Genomic DNA, 23,533 nt, shown 5'->3' with positions numbered 1-23,533 from the left:
GAAATGTTCTGTAGATGTCTGCTAAATCCAAATGTTGGATGGTTAGGTTTAAATCTAAGATTTCTTTGCTCAACTTCTTGTTGGAGGATCGATCCAACACTGCCAAAGGAGTGTTGAAATCTCCGACTATTATGGAGCTGGAGAAAATCAAGTTGCTCATGTCCGTTAGCGTTTCTCTTATAAATTGAGGCGCATTCTGGTTGGGTGCATAAATATTAATAATTTAAATCTCATCATATTGAGTATTATCCTTAACAAATATGAAGTGACCATTCTTATCCTTCCTTACTTTTGTTGGTTTAAATTCTATTGTATCTGCAAATAGAATTGCAACACCTGCTTTTTCCTGATTATCATTTGCCTTAAATATGGACAACCATCCTTTTGCCCTGAGTCTATATTTATCTTTTAAGTTAAGATGTGATTCTTATATGCAGCAAATATCTGGCCTGAGTTTTTGTATCCAGTCAGCCAACCTGTGCCTCTTTAGAGGACAGTTTAAGCCGTTCACATACATGGAGAATGTAGATAAGTCTGGTAAAATTTGGGGTATCGAGTTTTTCAAATGTCCAGTGGACATTTTTAATCCTTTCGCCACTGTGGAAGTTGGAGTTTGATCAAAAGTTTCTGAGTGAGTTTACTTTTGTGTTAGAGGATTGGGCTGGTCATTATGGAGGATAGGTCTGAGGATATCCTGAAGAGCTGGTTCGGTTATGGCAAATTTCTTCGACATATGAATGTCATTAAAGTATTTAATTTCTCCATCATAAATGAAACTCAGTTTAGCTGGATACAGGATCTGAGGTTGAAAGTTCTTTTGTTTTAGGAGATTACAAGTCGATGACCACCCTTTTCTGGCTTGAAAAGTTTCAGCAGAGAGATCTGCAGTCATTGTAATATTCTTGCCTTTGTAGGTAATGTTTTTCTTACATCTGGCTACTTTCAGAATTTTCTCCTTCATATTAAGTTTAGTGAAGTTAATTATGATGTGCCTTGGGGATGTCTTATTCAGGTTGAGTCATGCTGGGGTTCTGAAACTCTCTGCTATCTGAATTTCAGAATCTCCTGGCATGTCTCCTGGAAAATTCTCTTTCATAATTTCATGGACAGGAGACTCTGTGCCTTATGAAGCTATTCATCACTTTCAGGGATTCCAATGAGGCAGATATTAGCCTTCTTCAAATTATCCCAGAGCTTTCTGAGAGATTGATCCGTTTTTGCTCTCCGTTTCTCTTCCTCTTTGAGAGTTTCGGAGCGTTCAATAGCTTTGTCTTCAATGTCAGAAATCCTTTTTTCTGCTTCCTCCACTCTGTTACTGAGGGATTCTACTGTATTTTTCAGATCTTTGAGGACTGCAAATTCTTGCTTCAATGTGTCAAAATCTTTGGTGGTTTTGTCTTTAAATTCGTTGAATTTTTGAGACAACTTTTGAATTTCTCCTCAAATTTCTAGTTCCAACTTTTGAATTGCTCCTCGAATTTCTAATTCCTAATTTTCCTTCCTTCTATTAATCTTGTTTGCGATCCAAATTCTGAATTCAATTTCTGACATCTCAGCTATCTGTTTATGAATGGGATCTTCAGTTACATCTGCCATATCTTTCCTTGGGGGGGTTGATCTACTCTGGTTATTCATGTTACCAGAGTTTTACCGCTGATTCCACCCATGATTATTTTACACTGTTTGACTTTTCCCCTGAAGCTTTTCAAAGGACCTGTACAGTGCTACAGCCTGAGAAACTAGGGACCTGTTTGGTGTGGTGATGCTAAGTGGCTCTGTCTTGTTTTCAGCTGGTCTCTGTCCGACCCTTGTGAAACCGTTACTCTGGTTGAAGCCTCAGCTGTGTAGAAATACCAGCAGTTAAGTCACCCCGCCGCCCATAGCAACAGTTGGAAAAGGAAAATCAAACCTTCCTATAACCACACACCTAGGGCACCACTTGGATAGTCCTCAGGCAATTGACTCAGTTTAAAAGGTCCAAATCAGTTGTCTCAGCACCTATCTCAGGTGGAAGAGTTTAAAAGGTCTCCGGCAACTAGATCGCGGGGGTCTGCTGACAACTCAAATATGACTTTCTCTGGTGCTCTGTGAGGTCAGGAGGACCCAGCCAGCAAATAGATTAATCTGGGTATGTTGATGCACCTCTGTCACACCCCACATTGCACCTCTGTCACGCCCAGTCACTGATAACCCCACAGGGCTGTGACCCCGTTGCCTCCAATGAGCAGGTACTCCAGGGGTTTGCACCTGCCTGAATCACAAGGAAATCTATGTCTTCTCAGCCAAGTCCCTGCTCTCTGCCTCTATCCAGCAGGGGGAGGTGAGGCCTGACAACCTCAGGGGCTTGATGGAGACTGGGGGGTGTTCACTCAGTTCCAGCCCCCCCCCCATTGATATTACTGACCGAACAGAACAACTTTGCGGAATTTGTTTCTGTCCCAGCTAAATTCCCCTGCAGAAGAGAAGCTGTTTTGAGTTCACAGAACCTGCGCCTCAGGCCCTGTCTTTGCTGCTGCAAAGGTTTGTATTCGCAGCATGGGTTAGCTGTCAGTTCTAGCCTCCTGCCCTCCTTTGTCTAGACTGATGATCCCCTGAGGGCTGGATGTGTCTTAGGCTCAGTAAAGCAGTCCTCTGGGTCAGCCCCGCCCTGGGAGTCAGGTGGCTCTGTGCATGCATTTTCTAGTCCCTGCACTCCACCCAGGCCGGTACCGCCTCAGGCAAACCCTTTATTCACGGGGCCTGTGTTTCCTCCCAGATCTTCCGCTGGTGGTTGCTACCTGAGAAAATGCCCGGCCTTCTCTGGTTGCCCAGAAAGACAGGGGGTGTGACTCTGGAATATCCAGGGGTGAGCCCTATTGTTGCCAAAAATGGCTGCTGCTCTGCACCTCAGAGCACTGCCGCTCCGCACCTCAGAGCACTGCCGCTCCGGTGTGGTTCCTTCTCAGCCAACCGCCCTCTCCTTCCTCCCATGCCGCAGAATCAGCCCTGACCAGCTGCAGTCCAGGCCCTGTCCACACCCCTCGAAAATCACCCATGAATCCAGACTCCTGGGGGACAGGCATCCAGACTTCAGAGTGAGAGTGGAGGGAAGTGCTGGAGCTCAGAATTGCAGGTAGACAATATATACAGTTTTATACAGTTTTATGCCTGGCAGGAGAGCTCCATGGCCCCCTAGTAGGGGAAGTAGGTCCAGTTTTCAGAGGGTCTCTCCCTTGGAGTATAATGGGAGGACTTTTGAACTCTGCTCATTTGTTTATGGGGTACTCCAAGCCATTCTCATGGGGGAGGGGATTCCCATCTGCTTGGTGATGGATTTTGTACCTTTTGCTTGTATCCTTGGGGTCGCAGCTGGCCTCGGCAGGGTTGATGTGCATTCTTCAACCTTCTCTCTTGGTGCAGCTCTAATCCACCAGGTTACTTGCTAAATTTCTGTCCTTTAACTCTCCTTTTGATGGGAGCCTCTGTGGAAAGCTGGCTTTAGTCAGCCATCTGGTCTCCTCCCTGTATACATGACTGAGAAGGAATCTGCTCACAATTGTGTTTGAAAGCTCACCTTTTTTTTTTTGATAAGTCAACCTGACACATTATCTCCAACCACATTTTCATAAGAAAAGCATATTAACACTTGTAACTTTCCCTTGAATATTTCTTCTACCTTCTACCTATTGAAATCTGTTATCTGCAATATTACTTTAATATAGTCAAGATTAAAAGATTTACCTTCTGTTCTACCTATTATTTGTAAGGGTTGAAAAACAATACATTATTTGTGTCATTATGGCAATGAAAATATCATCCACTAAGGAGTTAAATAGTATTCTATAATTCATCTTTTTGAACAAATTTTAATTTTTTTTTGTTTTTAAAACTAGATTTTAGTGGCCAGGCACAGTGGCTCATGCTTATAATCCTAGCACTCTGAGAAGCCAAGGTGGGAGGATCACTTGAGGTCAGGAATTCGAGACCACCCTGAGCAAGAATGAGACCTTTTTTCTACTAAAATAAAAAAGTTAGCTGGGCATTGTGGTGATGCCTTGAGTCCCAGCTACTAGGAGCCTGAGGCAGGAAGATGGCTTGAGCCCACGAGTTTGAGGTTGCAGTGAGCTAGGCTGATGCCAGTGCACTCTACCCAGGGCATTTGAGTGAGGCTATCTCAAAAAAGCAAAACAATAACAATAGACAAAACCCACTATGATTTATTGTCCCCTTAAACTTTGAAGTCCTCCAGGATATTCCAGGACACTGTTAACATGTTATGTCTTTGGACAACTTCCCCACATGCCTCCATTTTGGAACTGCTATCCAGCATGGCAATGATTCTGTAGCTCTTGTGCACCTCGTTGTCATGAGGTGTGTCTATTTTTCCTTGCTTGGCGGGAGGGTGAGGGGTGAGGTGTGTCCTATAACTTCCTCTTCTTACTTACTCCCTTGTGTCACTGTCACACGATAATGGGTATGTAGTGAGATGTTTTGCTTTCTTGTCTCATCTCCCAACTGACTCAAACTGCATGTGGTCAGAAATTTTGTCTGATTAACAGCCGAATTCCCAGTTCCTAGAAAAGTACCTGATACATGGTGAGCACTCAGCTCCATAAATATATACTGAATGAATGAATTTTACTTCTCAATAATTTCCTCTCTTCCATTTTTCTTTGGACTTTATGAAATGGCTGATACTTAGCTGTTGGATTCCCTGGATTGATCCTCTGTGTTGTTCATCTTTTTTACAACACCCTCCCCTCTGCCCCCACTTTCTAGGAGATTTCCTTAACTTGTCTTCCATTGCTTTTACAGTTTTTTTTTTTTTGTCTTTTTTTTTTTTTTTAAATACCATAACCTACTCATTTATGGAATTCCTTTGTAATAAAATGCTGTATAAAATGATAGAATTTAATGTATCTGTCATACGATCGAATTTTCTTACAGAGGCGCACCCCTGTAATTTACCCCTTAAGAATTGTGTTTATTTATTAACCATGAAATGTTGAGACTCTACTATGTACTAGGGATACAGTAGTGACCAAAATAACATGTTATTTCTCCCCCACCCATGCAAAGGAGTTCTCAGTCTAATGAGATATAGGCAGTAATCAAAGAATTATGCAAGTAAACACAAAACTATAATTCTTGTGGTTGCCACAAAGGAGGCCCCATGTGCCTGTGAGGAAAATTGGGATAGGAGAGCCTCACACCTTCACCATTTAGAAAAGACAGACTCTCAGCTCTAGAGCAGTTATCCCAACTTTCTTCTTTGATCTTCTTGATCTTGACTCTGGAAACCATCTTTTCTTTAATTGCAAAATGTAACTTTTATTTGTCTGACAACACCAATTCTGTTTTCTGGCCAGAGATTTAGCCTTTAAGTCCTCCCTTGTCAGGCGAGAATCTTCCTACTTAGTCATTCATGTTTGTTTGTCCTAACAATTCAAATCAAACTATTTCCATGTTATCTATGATTTTTTTAATAGGTTCAAGATGTCTCAAGAGTTTAGTACTTTACACTATTTCAGTTTACCATTTTTCCTTTGCATGGCTGGTATTGTATATTCCTAGGCAGGCATGTGAATACGATGGTATAATTTGGTAGGAGTGATATTGCTTTTATATTTGCCATAGTTCTCCAATCTTCCATGTGGAGATAAGTTTTTGTGGCGCTTCCTTGATTAACCTGGTGCTGGACTGGAAAGAGTTTTCCTACCTCCAGTTTGGTCTAGTGTTGTTACTTCACCCCTTAGAGTTTTCCCTGTGTCTAAATGGGATCATACCAATTTCAGAGAAAGCAGAGAGATTTTAGTTATATGTATATTACACACATGCATGTATGTGTTCATTATCTGGTCTATGAAATTCAGGCTACACTGACTTTCCCTGGGTTTGGTCCTGAAGCCATTCCTGCAGCCTCTCTCTCACCTGTATAGTTAGTTCTTCCTTTCCTTACCGCTTCCAGAACAGACTTAATTGTATCCTTTACCTTGTCTAAGGCTCAGTTGGAACATTAGCTTGTATTTTAATCACTTCCTGTCTAGACAATTGTGGTCCTTGGTTTTTTCAAAGATTTTTCTCAAATCTCAACTCCAAAACTTGGGGTGAATAAAAGGTAAGCAGTGTTGTTTTTCTGGTAAAGAGACTTTATAAGATTCAGAGTCGTATCTCTCCTGGCAATTCCTTTCTGTTCTTTTGAATGCAATGCATAACTGTTTTGGTCTGATTAGTTTTGTGTATTCTCACAATTTTCTTGGACAAATTATTTACATCTGAGCTATTCTTCCCTATTCTGTCTCACTTCTGTGTCTTTTCTGTTTGAAAGAGTAAAATTCTAGAATAAAATTTGGAGCTACTATCTTAATGAGATTTATCTGTTTGAAAGGAGTTAGGAGTAGAAAGAATAAAAAGTTATTTATAGAATTGCCACAAGTATCTGTAGAAAGGTCCCCCCTCTACCTGGGCTTATCACAACCTGACATAGTAATTGATTCATACAATTTCTATTTAAAGTACTTTTTTGTTGGACTGTTTTTGATTTTGCAGTTTTTTAAATAATAAAAGATTTCAAATGGTAAAGGAATTCAGAAAATAATATAAATCATACTTATGGACCCCATTTTAAAACTCTCAGTGTTAATATTTTTAAAGTTTAAACTGTAAAGTTATTAAAGTGATGTGTTTCTGATTAAAAAAAATGTTTTTTCAACAGAAAATTATGAAGAGCAAAAGTCATTTGGGGGTGGGGCATCACATCACTATGTTCCCCCAAAAGTCATTCTTTCACATAATCACTCTTCTACCTCCCTAGACTTTGAGATATTTTCTTTTTCTTTGAAACATTTAAAATTTAAAATTTAAAAAGTAAAATTTGTCAGCTTGGCGCCTGTGGCTCAAGTGTCTAAGGCGCCAGCCACATACACCTGAGCTGGCAGATTCGAATCCAGCCTGGGCCTCCCAAACAACAATGATGGCTGCAACCAAAAAATAGCCGGGTGTTGTGGCAGGTGCCTGTAGTCCCAGCTACTTGGGAGGCGGAGGCAGGAGAATTGCTGGAGCCCAGGAGTTGGAGGTTGCTGTGAGCTGTGTGATGCCACCCAGGGTGATAGCTTGAGGCTCTGTCTCAAAAAAAACCTAAACTAAAATTTGTTTGTTCAATTTTTTTTTTTTTTTTTGAGACAGAGTCTCACTCTGTCACCCTGGGTAGAGTACCATGGTGTCATAGTTCACAGCAATCTCATACTCTTGGGCTCAGGTGATCCTCTTGCCTCAGCCTCCTGAGTAGCTGGGACTATAGGCCCCTGCCACTTCACGGGGCTAGTATTTTTATTTTTAGTAGAGACAGCGTCTTGCTTTTGCTCAGGCTGGGCTTGAACTCCTGGGCTAAAGCAATACACCTACCTCAGCCTCCCAAAGTGCTAGTATTACAGGTGTGAGCCTCTGCACCTGGCTAAAAACTAAAATTTAAATAAAAAAATTAGAAATTAGCCTAAGAAAAAATGAAAATGACCCAGAATCCTAATACTCAAGTTAACTATTGCTAAAGTAGGGGTGATACTACTTTTTAATTATACTTTTGTCAGTTAATACCACATTATTAATATCATCACCCAAGATTTTGATCATAGCAACTGAATGATACAATTTTGATCTTTGTGAAGTGTAAGAGAAAACCTTAGGTGAGGTGCAAGGAAGGTGACAAGTAGACCACTAAGAGCACTGCACTTGTACAGTCATACCAATCCCAGTTAGCCACTGTTCTTTCTCAGCTGATTTGTCCTTGGAGTTTTGGTCATTTTTTGGTGAGGATTAGTAATTCGGCATTCATAAGTTGCTTCTGGTTGCTCTCTTGGACACTGTGAATTTCATTTGTTTGCTTTCCCTTCCTGTACAATGCATCTTCTCAGAGCCAAGTACTCTGACTAATTGCTCATTTATATTATACTATTTTGGCCTTCTAAGGGGTAATGAATCAATCCTTCTGGTAAGATCTAAAACTAGAAAATTTTAGCACATATAAAATGGTTTTTTTTTTTTTGGTTGTTCCTAGAGAGTGGCTTTATTTATTGTGCCATGAGATGTTGAATCCATATTATGGCCTCTTCCAGTATTCCACGGACAATATTTACATGTTGCAAATCAACCCAGATTCTTCAATCAACCCTGTAAGTATGAATAAATAAGGAGGTAGGGGATTTAGATGGAGAATTTTTTTTTTTTTTTTTGTAGAGACAGAGTTTTACCTTGTCACCCTCGGTAGAGTGCCGTGTTCACAGCAATCTCATACTGTGAAGCATGTGAAGCATGTGAAGCCGTGGCATCACACAGCTCACAGCAACCTCCAACTCCTGGGTTTAGGTGATTCTCTTGCCTCAGCCTCCCAAGTAGCTGGGACTACAGGCACCTGCCACAATGCCCTGCTATTTTTTTTTTTGTTGTTGTTGTTGTTGCAGTTTGGCCTGGGCCGGGGGGCCTGAACCTGCCACCCTCAGTATATGGGGCTGGCGCTCTACCCACTGAGCCACAGGCACCGCCCTATTTGGAGAATTTTTAAAATAAATTTTCAGTTTCAATTCCAAATCTTGGTTTATTCATTGTAGACTTAAAGATAATGGTAAGTAAAACATCTAAGGGTAAAGTGAGAACAGAATGAAGATGGCAGATTTCCAGCCTGCATTCTTAGTGTCAGGATCAGATCATTGGGTATATTGTTTTGAAGGAGGATAGGGTGAGATTTAGCTGCTCACTCAGAACAGTTCATTGCTATTTAAGGGAATGTCAGTATGATGGCTGCATTTGTTAAGGGTGTCATTCTGAGAAGTGGGTTACAAAGTCCTTTGTCTTCCCAGTCAAAACTGAAATACAGTAGAACCTCTATAAGTTGACCACTGAAGGGACTATAGCAAACTGGTCAACATACGGACATGGTCAACACAAGGAACTAGGCCTACTGTGCTGACATGTACATGTGGTGCACTTCTGATCTGTGAAAATCAGGTTAACTTAAGGAGGTAGTCAACTGGAGGTTCTGCTGTATTTCCATAATTAGTTTTTTAAACTACGAATGATGACACCCCTTAGCATGCTTGTTTTAGAGATGAGGAAATATGTGCAGTGTTTGCTTGCTTGGCCTGGGACTGGGCAGCCTGGATGCCCTGGGCTGCCCACACTCAGGCCAAGCAAGCAAAAGACATCAAAGCAAAGGTAGGGCACTGGCCACATACACCCAGGCTGGCAGGCTCGAACCCAGCCCAGGCCAGCTAAACAAACCAGAGGGCTCCTCTGTGAGGCCATGTCCATTGTCAGTTCTGTGCACAAGGCCACTATGGTGAAGTCGGGGACAAGCTGTATTGGACATTCAAATGTGAAAGAACATGTTACCTATATGGAAGGGAAGTTTTGACTAATTTTCTGAGATGATTATAATTCAAACCTGAAAGTAGAAACGTGTGGTTTCTTAGTTAAAAACTAGAGTGGTTCTTTTACTTGACTTATTTTCCTCTATGTTCCTTGCCCCCTTACCCCCTGCCCTTATGATTTCTTCTCTTTCTTATGGGATGGGGATTAGGAGGGAGGAAGAGGGGAATTGCCCTTTCCTTTTGGGCATAAAGAGGAGGAAAAAGAGGACAGCTTCCTGGGCATGCAACTTGCATACAGCGCAAGGCCCTTGCCACTGTAAAGGTCCCAGGCTTGGTTTGGTTCTTTGCTGTCACTGAGTTGAAATTATCAATCATGGGCAGCGCCTGTGGCTCAGTGAGTAGGGCGCCGGCCTCATATGCCGAGGGTGGCGGGTTCAAACCCAGCCCCGGCCAAACTGCAACAACAACAAAAAAAAAATAGCCGGGTGCTGTGGCGGGCGCCTGTAGTCCCAGCTACTCGGGAGGCTGAGGCAAGAGAATCGCTTAAGCCCAGGAGCTGGAGGTTGCTGTGAGCTGTGTGATGCCACGGCACTCTACCAAGGGCTACAAAGTGAGACCCTGTCTCTCCAAAAAAAAAAAAAAAAAAAGAAATTATCAATCATTTTTGAATAAGAGGCTCCACATTTGGCGGCGCCTGTAGCTCAGTGAGTAGGCCGTCGGCCACATACACCCAGGCTGGCGGGCACGAACCCAGCCCAGGCCAGCTAAACAACAATGACAACTGCAGCAAAAAAAAGAGCCAGGTGTTGTGGTGGGCACCTGTGGTCCCAGCTACTTGGGAGACTGAGGCAAGAGAATCACCTAAACCCAGGAATTGGAGGTTGTTGTGAGCTGTGACACCACAGCACTCTACCAAAGGCAATATAGTGAGACTATCTCAAAAAAAAGAGGCTCCATGTTTTCATTTTGCAGTGGGCCTAGCAAATTTACAATAGTTCTGAGGACAAGATGCTGGACCTAAGTGCATATAAACTGTTGTCCAGCAAAGGTGTACAGAAGACATGCCCTAAATTTTGCCTGTCTCAGCAGCCTTCTTTCATCTGGCAGTGAGAAGAGCCTGTAAGAAACAGTCAGTGTTTGGCTAACTCTGGGACAGACAGGTCTCTCGGGAAGCTTAGAGAAAGCATAAGATCTCCACATTGGCTGGGTTCTTCCTGACAAATTCATGTTTTCTGGTGCTTCCTGCAGGACCACTTGTCTTATTTCCACTTTGTGGGTCGGATCATGGGGCTGGCTGTGTTCCATGGACACTACATCAATGGGGGCTTCACAGTGCCCTTCTATAAGCAGCTGCTGGGGAAGCCCATCCAGCTCTCAGATTTGGAATCCGTGGATCCAGAGCTGCATAAGAGCTTAGTGTGGATTCTGTAAGTATTCACTGTCTTGGTGCTCCCTGCTGTGTTTGTTGTATGCACACATGTGCATGTATGTCTATTTGGGGAATGGGCAAGAAATAAAGAAACCATTATAAACAGAAACAAAAAAGTAGATTGAACAAAAATTACTTAATTGACATTTCTCTCATGATGGATGTTTGGCCAATTTCTATAGTTGTCTCCTTGAATTATTGAGGTAAGATCATAAATGTTAACAAGCTGATCCCTAGGTCTTGGAACACTATAGAATGTCTCCAGTTAATCTACAGAGGGGCCAAGAAAGTTTCAGAATTAGTATTTAGTTACATTTATCCTAGAATTATCCTAAATCAAGCTCTTTTAAGAGCAGTAGGCACAATGACAAGATGTATCATTGGTGTCTAAGATCCTTGTGAAAGAGGTGGTCTCTTAGGGATGCAGGATCATGGCTCCGGCAAGGGGAGGGGAAGAGGAGGAGCAGAGCCGAGCCAGGGCCTCCATCTGTGCCCAGGTTTCACATGTTCCAATGCAGGGAGTCAGGGGGAGTCCACCCAGGCCTCTTCTCCCCTTGCAGCCCTGGGGAGTGTGTTTCTATCAGTAAACCCTGTGGGTGTGTTTCTATCTTTCCACCAACCACCCCACGTGATGTTCTGTTCTTGCTGTGTGGTGGCAGAGATCTAACTGGTATTGTCTTCTGTTCTACTTTGACAGAGAGAACGATATCACCCCAGTGCTGGACCACACTTTTTGCGTGGAACACAATGCTTTTGGGAGGATTCTTCAGCATGAACTGAAACCCAATGGTAGAAATGTGCCCGTCACAGAGGAGAACAAGAAAGAATATGTTCGGTAATGTCCGGGGCAGCCTCAATGGTTGCCTGGGATCATACTGGGTGCAGCTGGGGTCATGTTTAGATTCCTGTAGCACCTTCACTGTGTGAAACCTTCCTGTCTGTAATAGCACTTGTGACCAGAGTCACATTAATGGAGGCAATTTTCAGAAACCATCAGCAACAGCCGTGGTGGGTCTGCTGGGGGCCCAGATGAGTCTAGGCTGGCCCAGATGAGGGAAGGACGTTCAAGTGACCACTGGATTCTGAGTGCAGCAACAGGGAGTTCAGGAGACAGCCCAGAGGGTTCTTTGTGCTCAGTCTTGAGGATGCTATGCCACGGCAGCTATTAAATAGCTCTTTTCTACCTTGTACTTGAGGCAAATCCATACTAGGGACTAGGTGCTCACCCTGGCTCTTCAGAAGCAGGAGGGTGCATCTGTGCTGGGACCAACGCACAGTTCCATGTTATCTTGGATAGTATTTCGAAATATGCTTTTAAATTATGGCAGTAGCTATAATTAATCTGGGTCAGATTAAATCCCACTGCTTTTACAGTATCCTGCTGTTTTTAGTAAAGAATCAGAATGCATAAGGGCATGTTCTGATTAATTTTTAACCTGAAACTAAGGCTCGGTGCTGCCAGCTGGTTTGGAGTTGACTGTGTGGGGAGGGGCGGGCCAGGTGTTTTCCTCAGTGGGACTGTCTGCATCATGTTCACACATTTGTTGGATTGTGATATCAGAACCTGCTAACGAAGGAAAATCCATTTGGTACTGCTCCTAACCTGTGAGTTTTTCTTTCAGGTTATATGTAAATTGGAGGTTTATGAGAGGAATCGAAGCCCAGTTTTTAGCTCTTCAGAAAGGGTTCAATGAGCTCATTCCTCAACACCTACTGAAGCCTTTTGACCAGAAGGAACTAGAGGTATGTTCTTGGCATGAGGAGTCAATTTCAGGGCATTGAAGGGTTCTGGAGTGGCCATGATTTGCCCATTTTAAGTCCTTGCTGCAGAGGGAAGCTTGCACTTTCTCCTGGTAAGCCCAGGAGCCTGTCAGGGTTCCCAGGTCAAAGGTGGAGCCAGAGTGAGAAGGGATCCAAGGGCTTTTGTGCCAATGTGTAACAAGCACAGTGTCCACTGGTGGCAGTAAGCCTGAATCACTCAGGAAATTATTCATGGTGTTTGTGGCCCACCAGGTCACCTTTTTGTTTTTTATTTGGTCATTCTTAGACTAAGAACAAAATTATTGTCCTCTCTAGGCAGACTTCATGTACTTGAACATAATGATTCATTCATCCCTCAGCCGTCTCTATTTGGTATTAAATTGCTCAAGCCTTTCAGATTGTTCTTATAGTCCTCTGGTACCAGTGAGATGCCGAGAGCTTGCAAGACAAGGCAGGTTCCCTTGGATGGAGCAGTAGTTCTGGGGTGAGCTTTTTAAACAAGCTGTGGAAACACACTTCATCTACCCCAGCCCCACATAACCCTTGCTGAACTTTCCTCCCTTCAGACTTGAAACACATGTTGTTGAGTGTCTTAGAGAAGCCACCGTAACTGTTCGATCTTGCTAATTCGTTCTGTGATCCTCCCTCCTCTCCAAAGCAGATCAAAAACAAAAACTTTGCTTAGAAGATAACTTTATATCAGTAGCTGTGCTCTGTGATCCAAAGGCAGCAAACCAGCCTGGCCTTCAGGCCTACTGTTAATTTATAGCTGTTTTTTCTCTCAGCATCTGTCTCGTTTATTTGAACATGGATGCTTCTTTGCTTGGGAACCAAGTTTTTAACTCATATAGTGGAAATCTAGGAGGCATGTAATAATATTGGTCCATACATTTTGGAAGTAACTTATCTTTAAACATCTTCTCAGTTGATAATAGGCGGCCTGGATAAAATAGACTTGAATGACTGGAAGTCAAACACGCGACTGAAGCACTGTGTGGCTGACAGCAACATCGTCAGGTGGTTCTGGCAAGCAGTGGAGACGTTTGATGAAGAAAGGAGGGCCCGGCTCCTACAGTTTGTGACTGGATCTACAAGAGTCCCTCTCCAAGGCTTCAAGGCTTTGCAAGGTGACTGATGTGGAGGCAGGGCCATTCGATTACACATCTACCCTGAGGATGTTCTGTGCTAGGCCAGGGCAGGAAGACCTGGAAGACGATTGGGATGTTTTTCTAAAACATCCACTAGAAAATGATATAAACAAAATGCTCAGCACCACAGAGGTGCCACTGGGTAGGTGCTATCTGGTCTGTGAGCAGGTGTAGAGGCCCCGCCAAACAAAGACTGTGCAGCCACTCCGGGACCTGTGGGTTCTCACCCCCTCACTTCTTCCAAAAAGCCAAGAGCGTTGACCAGCAGAGGCCTTTGGGTATCTGGTGAGGCTGTAACTACCTGCCTCCATGAAGCTAGCTTACCCAAGACCCAGGTAGGGAGTATTGGGTGGCCACCCCCAGTCTTAGTGGCGCCATGGCTTGAAGCTGTAGATGAAGTCCTGTTTAGCCATGAACCACACTGAAGGAAGAGGTACTCAATCTGTTTAACTGTGGTGGGGTGGAATCCACAGGAAAGGTCCTGAGCTTTGCATTAAGAACATGTTAGGCAGGCAGCCTGTCATGTCATCTCTTATACTTAGGGTCTGGAAGGAGTACTACTGCTGGATGGAAGGAGCACAGTGAAGACTTAACATATTGAACTTTAGATGCAACTAGGCATACAGATATATTACAAATACAGAATATTGCCTCTTGCTTTCAAGGATTTCATTGAACTTCACTTGGCTTTGGTTATGAGGGTACTTGTGCCTTTTCCATAATGACCTCTGCCTATAGAATTTTGGGGGGGGGGGCTCTGCATGCATAAAAAGGATTCTAGATGAGGGTTCCCCAATGCTTTGTATATGGCGCCTCCATCTGTGGAGCCAGTTTACTAATTCCAGCTACTCCCAGTGCCCTTTCTTATCTAATTCTCTTCTAACCCAGAGAGCCTATCTTAGCAGAGATTATTCTCTCCATGACACAGATGAGGAACTGAGACTCACTGAGGTGATATGATTTATTTCCCCCCCAGGAAAAAGCAGTAAAGTGACGAGCAGTAAGCTACCACCTTACCAGGCAGGAGTCTAGGTTTTGTGATTTTTGAGTCTTGCTTGTCTCATGACATCACCATCACCCTCTTGCTAAACATTCGTATTTAGAAAAAATCCCTGTGTCTGTAAGGATCTTAGCAATATCCTCCGTAATTGGACGGACATTGTCTAAGTATCCCTGTAGCCTTTAGTAGGGTGGGGTCAGCCCCGATGAGGGCTCAAATGTGACCAGGGGTCCTGACAGGAAAGGCAACTGGATGCTGCAGGGCCTGGTGGGAAGCTGGTTCCTTAATTCCAAGAAATCTAAGCTCAAGGATACAAAGCAGGCACCAAGCATCCAGGGCCCAGCAGAATGTCTCCCCAGAAGTACCTGGGGCATGCCTGGCACAACTTGCCCTGGCTCCTCAGGAGATGGGATTCAAGGTGTGGTCTGAGAGGGAGGAGCCCCTTCTGCCTATTGCCCACTGAGGTATCCAGGGCCAAGTGGGCCAGACTCAATTCCAAGTAGCCAGAGACCCTCTCTAATCCCTAAAGATAGTAATCTCTGCTTGCCATCATCTCTCCTGGCTATGAGTCCTACTGCTGACCTGTGCCCACGTCGAAGAGAACATCTGTAAAAGTGCAGGAATGAATATCAGCAAGACAGAGGCCAGTGGCCTCTGCAACCCACCTTGCCCTGGGTCCTGCAACCCTCTGCCAGCAGGCAGGTGGTGCCAGCTTGGCCCTGTCTTTGCAGCAGCAGTGGGGGCTGCTGGCCAGCTTAGTGCCCACTTGGGGCTGAGTTTGGAAAGACCCAATCAAGGAAGGGTGCAATGGAGCCTGCTCTACAGAATTGGTTGGCAAGTCCTCTAGTCCAAAGGGTGGGTACAAATAGGTTTGACTCTTGGTTCCCCCACTGGAGCAGGCTCATTGTCAGAGTGTACATAGGAGACTTCTCATCAGTCTTTGCTTCCCCCATGATGTTATAAAACGTTTGAATTTTGTCACTTGATGGCCATTGCAGGCATATCCTAAACTGGATGTGTGAACACCATTGTCCTCTGGTGGCATTAAGGGCTGAGAAGGTGGTCCAAAGGGACCTTGACTCATGGGAACCATGTGGCCAGAAAGCACTGTGGCTTTGCCTCTGAAGTGCATTAACTAGAATGTTGTCTTGTAAGGTTCTACAGGCGCGGCAGGGCCCCGGCTCTTCACCATCCACCTGATAGATGCAAATACAGACAACCTTCCGAAGGCCCACACCTGGTAAGGACCACTGCTATGGAATCACTATGTCCTGGGAGCCTGTTTCTAGAGGATGCGGTTGTTCATGAGACAGAGTCTAACTTTGATGTCCTCAGTAGAGTGCCATGGTATCACAGCTCATAGCAACCTCAAACTCTTGGGCTTAAGCAATTCTCTTACCCCAGCCTCCCAAGTAGCTGGGACTACAGGCATGCGCCACAACCCCCCAGCCATTTTTACAGATGAGATCTTGCTGTGGCTCAGGCTGGTCTCGAACTCTGAGCTCAGGCAATCCACCTGCCTCAGCCTTCCAGAGTGCTAGGATTACAGGCATGAGTCACCGCACCTGGCCCTTACTTTCTTATTTATAGTTTCATTAATGCAAACTCTCAGATAATGACTGGAATAGCACTTATGTCAGTGGATGAATACGTTGTACTGTGCCACAGAAGAGAGTTATCAGAAGTCATTTTTTTTAATGAAACGAATTGCTGTGAGCTATGTAATTATTTAGTGTTGTTGTTTCAGCAACAACCTGTGGCTTCCACTCCAGCAGGCTCTAGTGTTCATCTTTGCTGGGGCTCAGTGCATTACTAAATGGTGCTTGTGCATCTGTCAGTAGGGAAGATTGTATAGTTTTAGTTTGGATTTCTTGGTCTTTGTCTGACATTTCTGGGTCCCCATTTTCCTTCTGGGAACTTTGCCTACAGCAGACGTACCTTGTCCACTGAAAAATGTTTTTCCCCTAAATTTTAATTTAAAAATTAATATCCACAATGGATTATTTTCTTTATGGTTTAAAAATCCAATCACCTACATACATATGTTTCGGAACCATTTGTTGAGAAGAACAGCCATGTCTCCTTCAAGAGAACTGGTTCCAAATGTTGCCAAGATGCAACATAATATGATAGAAGGTTCCTGACTTGGAACCAAAGAGTATGGGTTCAAATGCTGGCTCTGACACTTCTAAGGATATGATTTAGATATGTTAATATTCTAACTTGGTTTGTCACATCTGAGAAACAGGTGTTCTGGGCTGCAGTGGGTTACCAAAGCTCTGCCCTGAGCGTGGCTGTGGTGTCTGTTATAGACACCTGCCATGTTGACACATGGCGGCTGTGCTCCTTAACATACGGTTTTTGTCCTTTAGTAGTTTAGTGTTTGGAATAAGATGGATATGAAAAATATCCTCTTATGCTAAAGCTCCAGAAAAAGGGTGCCTGCCATCAAACCCAATTCTTCCTTGACAAAAACCATCGTAATTGCTTAACCTAGAAATTCAATAGGCCACTAAATGTCTCTGGGTCACAATTTTGTTTCTTGGTTTGTTATAAGATAATAAATTCTTAAAGGATGTCATTTTCTTTGCACAAATACTGGAAATGAATTTCTCCATGGAAATACTGAGTCAGAAGTTTAATATGCATTTCATCTTTCAGAGACTTGACATTTTATTAGTTTTAAGACCTAGCTTATTTTTGCAGGGAATTTTCTAGACTGCCTCGTTTTGGTCTTAAGAGGAATCAAGTCCCAAAAGAATAGACAGATAACACAATAAGTTGTTAGTGTTGACTTGACTAATGGCCAGTCTTGGATTATAGGGGCTGTCAACGGGGTATTTCTAGTATAGAGAAATAATTTCTCCCAAAGATAGACAGACAAACAAGTTGAGAGCTTTGTCCTAACATAAGCAGTTATAGTCATTTGGTTCTAATTTGGTTTTAAAGGTCTTAAGATTTATTTTGCTATATGTTGATTAAAACCTGTTTGCATTAGAAGAGCAGTGGTAAAGTGGAGGACTCACACTGCCCTCCCCGTCCTGCAAACTAGACAGTGAGACTCTTCAAAGCTTCTGTTTCTTTGTCCCCTCATCCACTGCACCAACCCCCACCACTAGATGCCTGTCCTTGACCTCTAAGTTGGGTCTAGGGCTAGACTGCCCCCAGCAGTGACTTTTCCTCCTTTGTCCTTTTCCAGCTTTAACCGGATTGACATCCCACCTTATGAATCCTATGAGAAACTCTACGAGAAGCTGCTGACAGCGGTGGAGGAGACCTGTGGGTTTGCTGTAGAGTGAAGAGCAACCAAAGGCAACAGAGTCTAGCTCATGACCACCAGACCAAAAGCATATAGCTTCTGTGTGCCTCCCACAAAGCTGGCTGAGGCCCTGGAATTCTGGATTATCTGAGGGAAAAGGGTTGTCTGCCTCCTTTTATTAGAGGAGGGGGACAGGAGACTTTCATTGGTGGCTCCTACCCATATATCCCTCCTTTTGTTATAGTACTCCCAACCCCCTTCCATCACCCATCCAATAAAATGTAGCCAGGGTTAGCCTTTGGCCTCAGTTACACAGATAGTCTGCAGTTGCAACCCATGTGGTGATAAGGCTCACAGTCCTGTGTACTTTACAGGAGCATCAACCAACCCACAGTTAGGGGACTGAGCCAGGCTTACTGAGGGTTTGGAACTGGTAGCAATACCAGTTTTTCCATCTCAAAACAATCCTCAGGCCCTCTTCACATTCAGAAGCTACTGGAAATCTTACCAGAGCTCAGATTGCAAATTTTACATCCTTGAAGCCTATTCTGGGTAGCAGATTGGTTTCTAACTGAAAAATAACTGTATATTATACACTTAGTGGAATTCTACCACAGCAGGAAACTTGAGTCAAAATGTTTTTCCCCTTTGAAAGGTGAAGGAATTAGACCAGCTTTTACTGGAGGCCCAGGGATTTTGTTTGTTTTGTTTTGGTTTTGGTTTTGGTTTTTTCAGGGTATCCTGGCTGGAAATTTTGTTTTACACAAAGAAAAATGATCTTTTCTTTTTAAGGGTCCCTTTTGCTGCATTATCTATCCAGTTTGACATTTTTTTTTTCCGGTGAAAACACCAAGTAACAAAGTTTACAAAAAGAACAGACTCAGACCAGCCCCAGAGCCAGTCAGTCCCAAAGCTGTGACTCTTGTGCCACCATTGTATGTAGAGAAACATTGACTGTGTCACTGAAATGTATTAACAAACTATGCTACAGTAATTGCTGAGAGCTAAACTAACATAACAAAATTCTGTGATCATAGCTGCTGGGTTGGTGTGAACTCAAAGCAAGGGGGGAAGAGTCATCTCAGGGTCATAAATTTACCCAAAGTGTTCTTGTTTTACAAGAAGTAAGGCATGGATTCAAACCTATGACCTCAGAGAGGACAACTCCACACTGACTTGTTTGGCTCTTTCCCCAAGAGCGGATGGTGACACTAACAACCAGATTCACTTGCCCAAATGTTTATATATGATGAAGAAGGCCAAAGCAAGCTTAGACTCGAAGTTTCTAACACCATTTCCAGTTCACACAAAAGTTCAAACAGTATTTTATTTTAAACAAAGTGGCTTGATTTCAGATAGCCAGATTTTGGGAAAAAGCAGCAGCAGCAACAAATTTTCCTGTTTGGTTTGTTGTTGTTGTTTTTGTTTTGGGGTGGGGGTGAGTACAGAGTAATCCACTAGCAAGACATTTCACTGCTTTTGAAGTCTCTAAGCGATGGGATCCAGCTCTGAGTCTGGGGATGGCCTAAGAAGAACCTTTTGAACAACTGTTTTTATCTGTTCTTTTTTGTTACTGTTACCTGTAGACCTCCGTGGTGGCTGTGAAGGATACTTACCCTGCTGTGGCTCCTTTGCCTGCCCCAGAAGCAGTTTGTGGTCTGATGTGGGGAATGCTTAGTTATCACAGGTCATAGACTCTCCCCCTAACAAGAGGCTTGCCCGTTTGATGTGCCGGGAGCTGTGAGAGCGCCACATTTCTGGGCCGCTGAGGTTCTGGGATAGACTGGCAGCAAGAGGAAAGTTTAATCCATTCAAAAAGTCCAGGCCAAATTGGGCTTATTCTCTTGCACAAATTCTTCCTTGTCCCAGTTGGGCTCATCCTTTGTCTCATTCATAATGATGCTTTCTGAGGTTGTTCTAGAAACTGGTTCCCCGGTGAGTCTATCCAGTCTTCCCTTAATCTTCCTCTTGAAGGTGAGGAAGTAAAAATGATAGACCTCCCCCAGAGTGTCTGCTCTCTAACTTGAGTCTAAACCATGGGAGGCATAAGAGACAGCCAACAGAGAACTGACGCTGTCTCCAGAATGAGGTCAGAAGCACTGCCTGATTTTCCTGGTGGTGTTACCCAAAATCTTCAGTAATTAGGAAGGAAACCAGGGTCTTGTGGTTTAAAAGATTTTGAAGCAGGAATGTTGCATTTGACGCCTTTAAAACTACCTTCTTGCTGTTGGGAGGAGCTGGGTGCGGGCCTTAGAAGCCACATCCGCCAGCCCCATGCCGGTAGGTGCTGCCTCTTGTGGGTCAGTGTCACTTCATCCAAAGTCCAGAGGGTTGTGTCCTGGGGCCTCTTTGGCAGACACATGAGTTCCCATCCCATACAGGCCTCATCTCTGCTTTTCTACTTGCACTGGCGTGTGGGTTTGCTGCCTCTTTCTTGGGCACCGCCATAGCTGTGTGAGTGTCGCAGACATTTTAGAGCTCCAGTTCACTCTTCCCAAACAGGCCTCTCTGTCAGTGGCATTGTATTTCTGGAACCTTAAATACCTATAATGGTTTGGTCTTTTTAAACCACCCCAAAGAACACAAGGTGGCAAGCAAATGGTAAAAGCTCCCGATTGCTCCACTTTGGTCCACGTGAAGCCCATTCACGTGTGATGTTGTTCATTGCCTCTGTTGGTGGTCCCAGACGACCCACCCACTTTCCCTTGCCCCTCTGCCCAGATGCTTCAGGGGCATGACTTTGCAGGCTTGTCCTCACCAGCGGTCATCAGCCGACACTCAGGGATGTAGCAAACCACCCCTCTGCCAGTGCTTCCGTAGGAAAGGCCAGGGCTGCCTGGGGTGCTTGGGGTAACAGGGAACAGCTCTCTTGAGTTCTGAAGGAGGATCTGCCACCAGATCAAGCTTTGACCCCTCAGCTTTGTTCAGCTGTATGGTTCAAATTCAGGCTAGGCGGTCATCAAATCTGACATGTCAGGAATGGCCTGCAGAGAAAATGCTGCCCCATCCCACCTGCAGCCAGGTGTGTGCCGCACGGCAGCCTTCCCGAAACATAGTATGAATTTTTAAAGTTTGTTTATTTTTGTTTCTCAACCACTTTATAATGTATTTTTTAATTTATTTTGTAATGTCTTGTTTTTAAGTATTGCTGCTATCCTTGTTATTCTTCCCACTGTTTTTATTGCTGATTTATTTTGTGGAAGTTGTACACTAATGTCCTGTTTTATGTCAAAATCAAAAGTATTTAAAGAAATACTAGTTCTATTTAATGTGGTTATGGAACCAGCTGGGAACACAAAACAAACAGCGATTGTACAGCAGGCTGGACCCAGGAGGTCAGGTTCATTTTGTTACATATGCAATAAACTCACGACTTTACATTTTTGGTGTCTGTTATTTTGGTGTGGAAATGAAATTCCAGTTTCTTTACAATTCTTGAAGAAAGGAAGTCAATGGTCAAAAATACAGGCAAGGGCGGTTTAAGGAAAAAGACAAAGTTAAGGATAGAATTGTTAACAGAATATCAAGAATATGATACAGTTGGTTGAAAATACTGTATCAAAACTGGTGGGATTGGAAAGTTTAAAATTTGTTGACTTCTTTACACATTGGTCATATTTGTTGATTTGAGGGTTTGTTTTTTTTAAATACTTTTTTACTATAGTAAAAATACAAACAGCCCTCCATATCCATGGGTTCTGTATCCGTGAATTTAATCAATCAAGGACTGAAAATATGAAAAAGAAATTTATGGTTTTGTCTGTACTGAACATGTATTGACTTTTCTTGTCATTATTTCCTTACACAACACAGTTTTACAGGTATTTATGTAGCTTTTACATTGTATTAGGTTTTATAAGTAACTAGAGGTGATTGAAAGTATACAGAGGATATATGTAGTATGCAAATATGACATCATTCCATATCAGGGACTTGAGCATCTGTGGATTTTGGTATCCATAGAAGGTCCTGGAACTAATCCCCGACAATACTGAGACACAACTGTATACATAGTATCATGACTTTGCCACTGGTAAGTATACAGTTGGTTGCATTCAATATAATATATTCACAATGTGGTGTGACCATTCCTACTATCTATACCAAAAACTTTTTCATCATCCCCAACGTGAACGCTGTCCCCATTAACCCATAGCTTCCCATTCCCACTCTCAGTGTGGTGTTGGTAACTTGTGTTCTACTTTCTGCCTTTATGAATTGGCCTCTTCTGTGGAATCACACAGTAGTTGTCCTATGTCTGGCTTATTTCACTTAGGGTAATGTTTTCAAGGTCCATGCATGTTGGGACATGTTATCAAAATTTCATTCTTGAAAAACATTCCATTGTAGATTTTGTTTATCCCTTAATTTCTTGATGGATCCTTGGTATCTACTTGACCTGGCCATGATACCCAGTTTTCCATCAAAAATCAGCCTACATGTTACTGTGAAGGTATGTTTTCGTTGTGATTAACATTTAAATAAATGGACTTTGAGTAAAGCAGTTTACCTTCCTCTCATCAGTTGATGGCCTTAAGGGAAGACTGAGGTCCCCCAAGGAAGAAGGAATTCTGCCTCTTGGCTGCCTTCAGACTCAGGATGGCAGCCTCAAATCTTCCCTGGGTCTTTAGCCTTCCCTGCAGAGTTTAGACTTGGCAGCCCTCACAATTGTGTCAGCCACTTCCTTATGATAAATATTTTTTTTCTCTCTCTGTCTAGGCATACACACATACATCCTATTGGTCCTTTCTTTGGAGAACACTGACTTGTGTCCTTTGGTTAGTTCTACCTTTTTTGGCTGTTGTGAATAATGCTGCTATTAATATAGGTATACAAGTATCTGTTCAAGTCCCTGCTGTTGATTCTTTTGACTGCGGACCTAGAAGTGAAATTGCAGGGTCACATTGTGGTTCAATGTTTAACTTTTTGAGGAACCACCAAACTGTATTCCACACTGGCTGAATAAATTTTACATTCTTATGAGCGGTGCAGGAGTGTTCTAATTTCTCTGCATCCTCACCAACACTTATTTTCTGTTTTGTTTTTTTAAAAGGCAATTTATTATTATTTTTTTTTTTTTTGCAGTTTTTGGCTGGGGCTAGGTTTGAACCCACCACCTCCAGCATATGGGGCCAGCGCCCTACCCCTTTGAGCCACAGGCTCTGCCCTTTGTTTTGTTTTTTAATAATAACCATCCTAAGTAAGTGTGAAATGGTATCTCACCTTAGTTTTTATTTGCCTTTCCGAACAATCTTGAGTATCTTTTCATGTACTTATTGGCCATTTGTGTATCTTCTCTGGAGAAATGTCTATTCATGTTCTTTGCCCTTTTTTTTTTCTTTGTCCATTTTTAACTTAGATTTTGTTGTTGAGTTGTAGGTATTTATATATTCTGGATGTTAATCCCTTATTAGATATTATTTGCAAATATTTTCCCATTTCATAGGCTGCATGTTCACTCTTTCCACAGTGTCCTTTGATACACAAAGGTTCTTAATTTTGGTGAATCAATTTTTATGTATTTTTCTCTTGCTTGCCCATGATTCTGATGTCATATCCAAGAAATCATTTCCAAGTCCAATGTCATGAAGATTT

The 23,533-nt window shown here is 43.1% G+C and overlaps 1 protein-coding gene across 6 annotated transcripts in view; it reads left to right on the top strand.

Annotated features, from left to right (window-relative positions):
* SMURF1 (SMAD specific E3 ubiquitin protein ligase 1) overlaps window positions 1-21,318 on the top strand; it is a 135,465-nt gene extending 114,147 nt beyond the window's left edge. For 4 of the 6 annotated variants that reach the window (XM_053556207.1, XM_053556209.1, XM_053556212.1 and 1 more), the window contains 7 exons: window positions 8,033-8,147; window positions 10,590-10,768; window positions 11,468-11,605; window positions 12,393-12,513; window positions 13,457-13,658; window positions 15,835-15,919; window positions 17,879-21,318. In XM_053556207.1, coding sequence (XP_053412182.1) covers window positions 8,033-8,147; window positions 10,590-10,768; window positions 11,468-11,605; window positions 12,393-12,513; window positions 13,457-13,658; window positions 15,835-15,919; window positions 17,879-17,978 — 940 coding nt within the window. In that variant the 3' untranslated portion in view covers window positions 17,979-21,318. The remainder of the gene's footprint in view (window positions 1-8,032; window positions 8,148-10,589; window positions 10,769-11,467; window positions 11,606-12,392; window positions 12,514-13,456; window positions 13,659-15,834; window positions 15,920-17,878) is intronic. The other 2 variants (XM_053556210.1, XM_053556208.1) reach the window with 1 other exon arrangement.
* Window positions 21,319-23,533: the final 2,215 nt, after the last annotated feature.

This window comes from Nycticebus coucang, chromosome 12, assembly GCF_027406575.1.
Source record: "Nycticebus coucang isolate mNycCou1 chromosome 12, mNycCou1.pri, whole genome shotgun sequence".
NCBI lineage: Eukaryota > Metazoa > Chordata > Mammalia > Primates > Lorisidae > Nycticebus > Nycticebus coucang.
The sequence above is the reverse complement of the archived record's forward strand: the minus strand, read 5'-3'. Positions and strand labels throughout refer to the sequence as shown.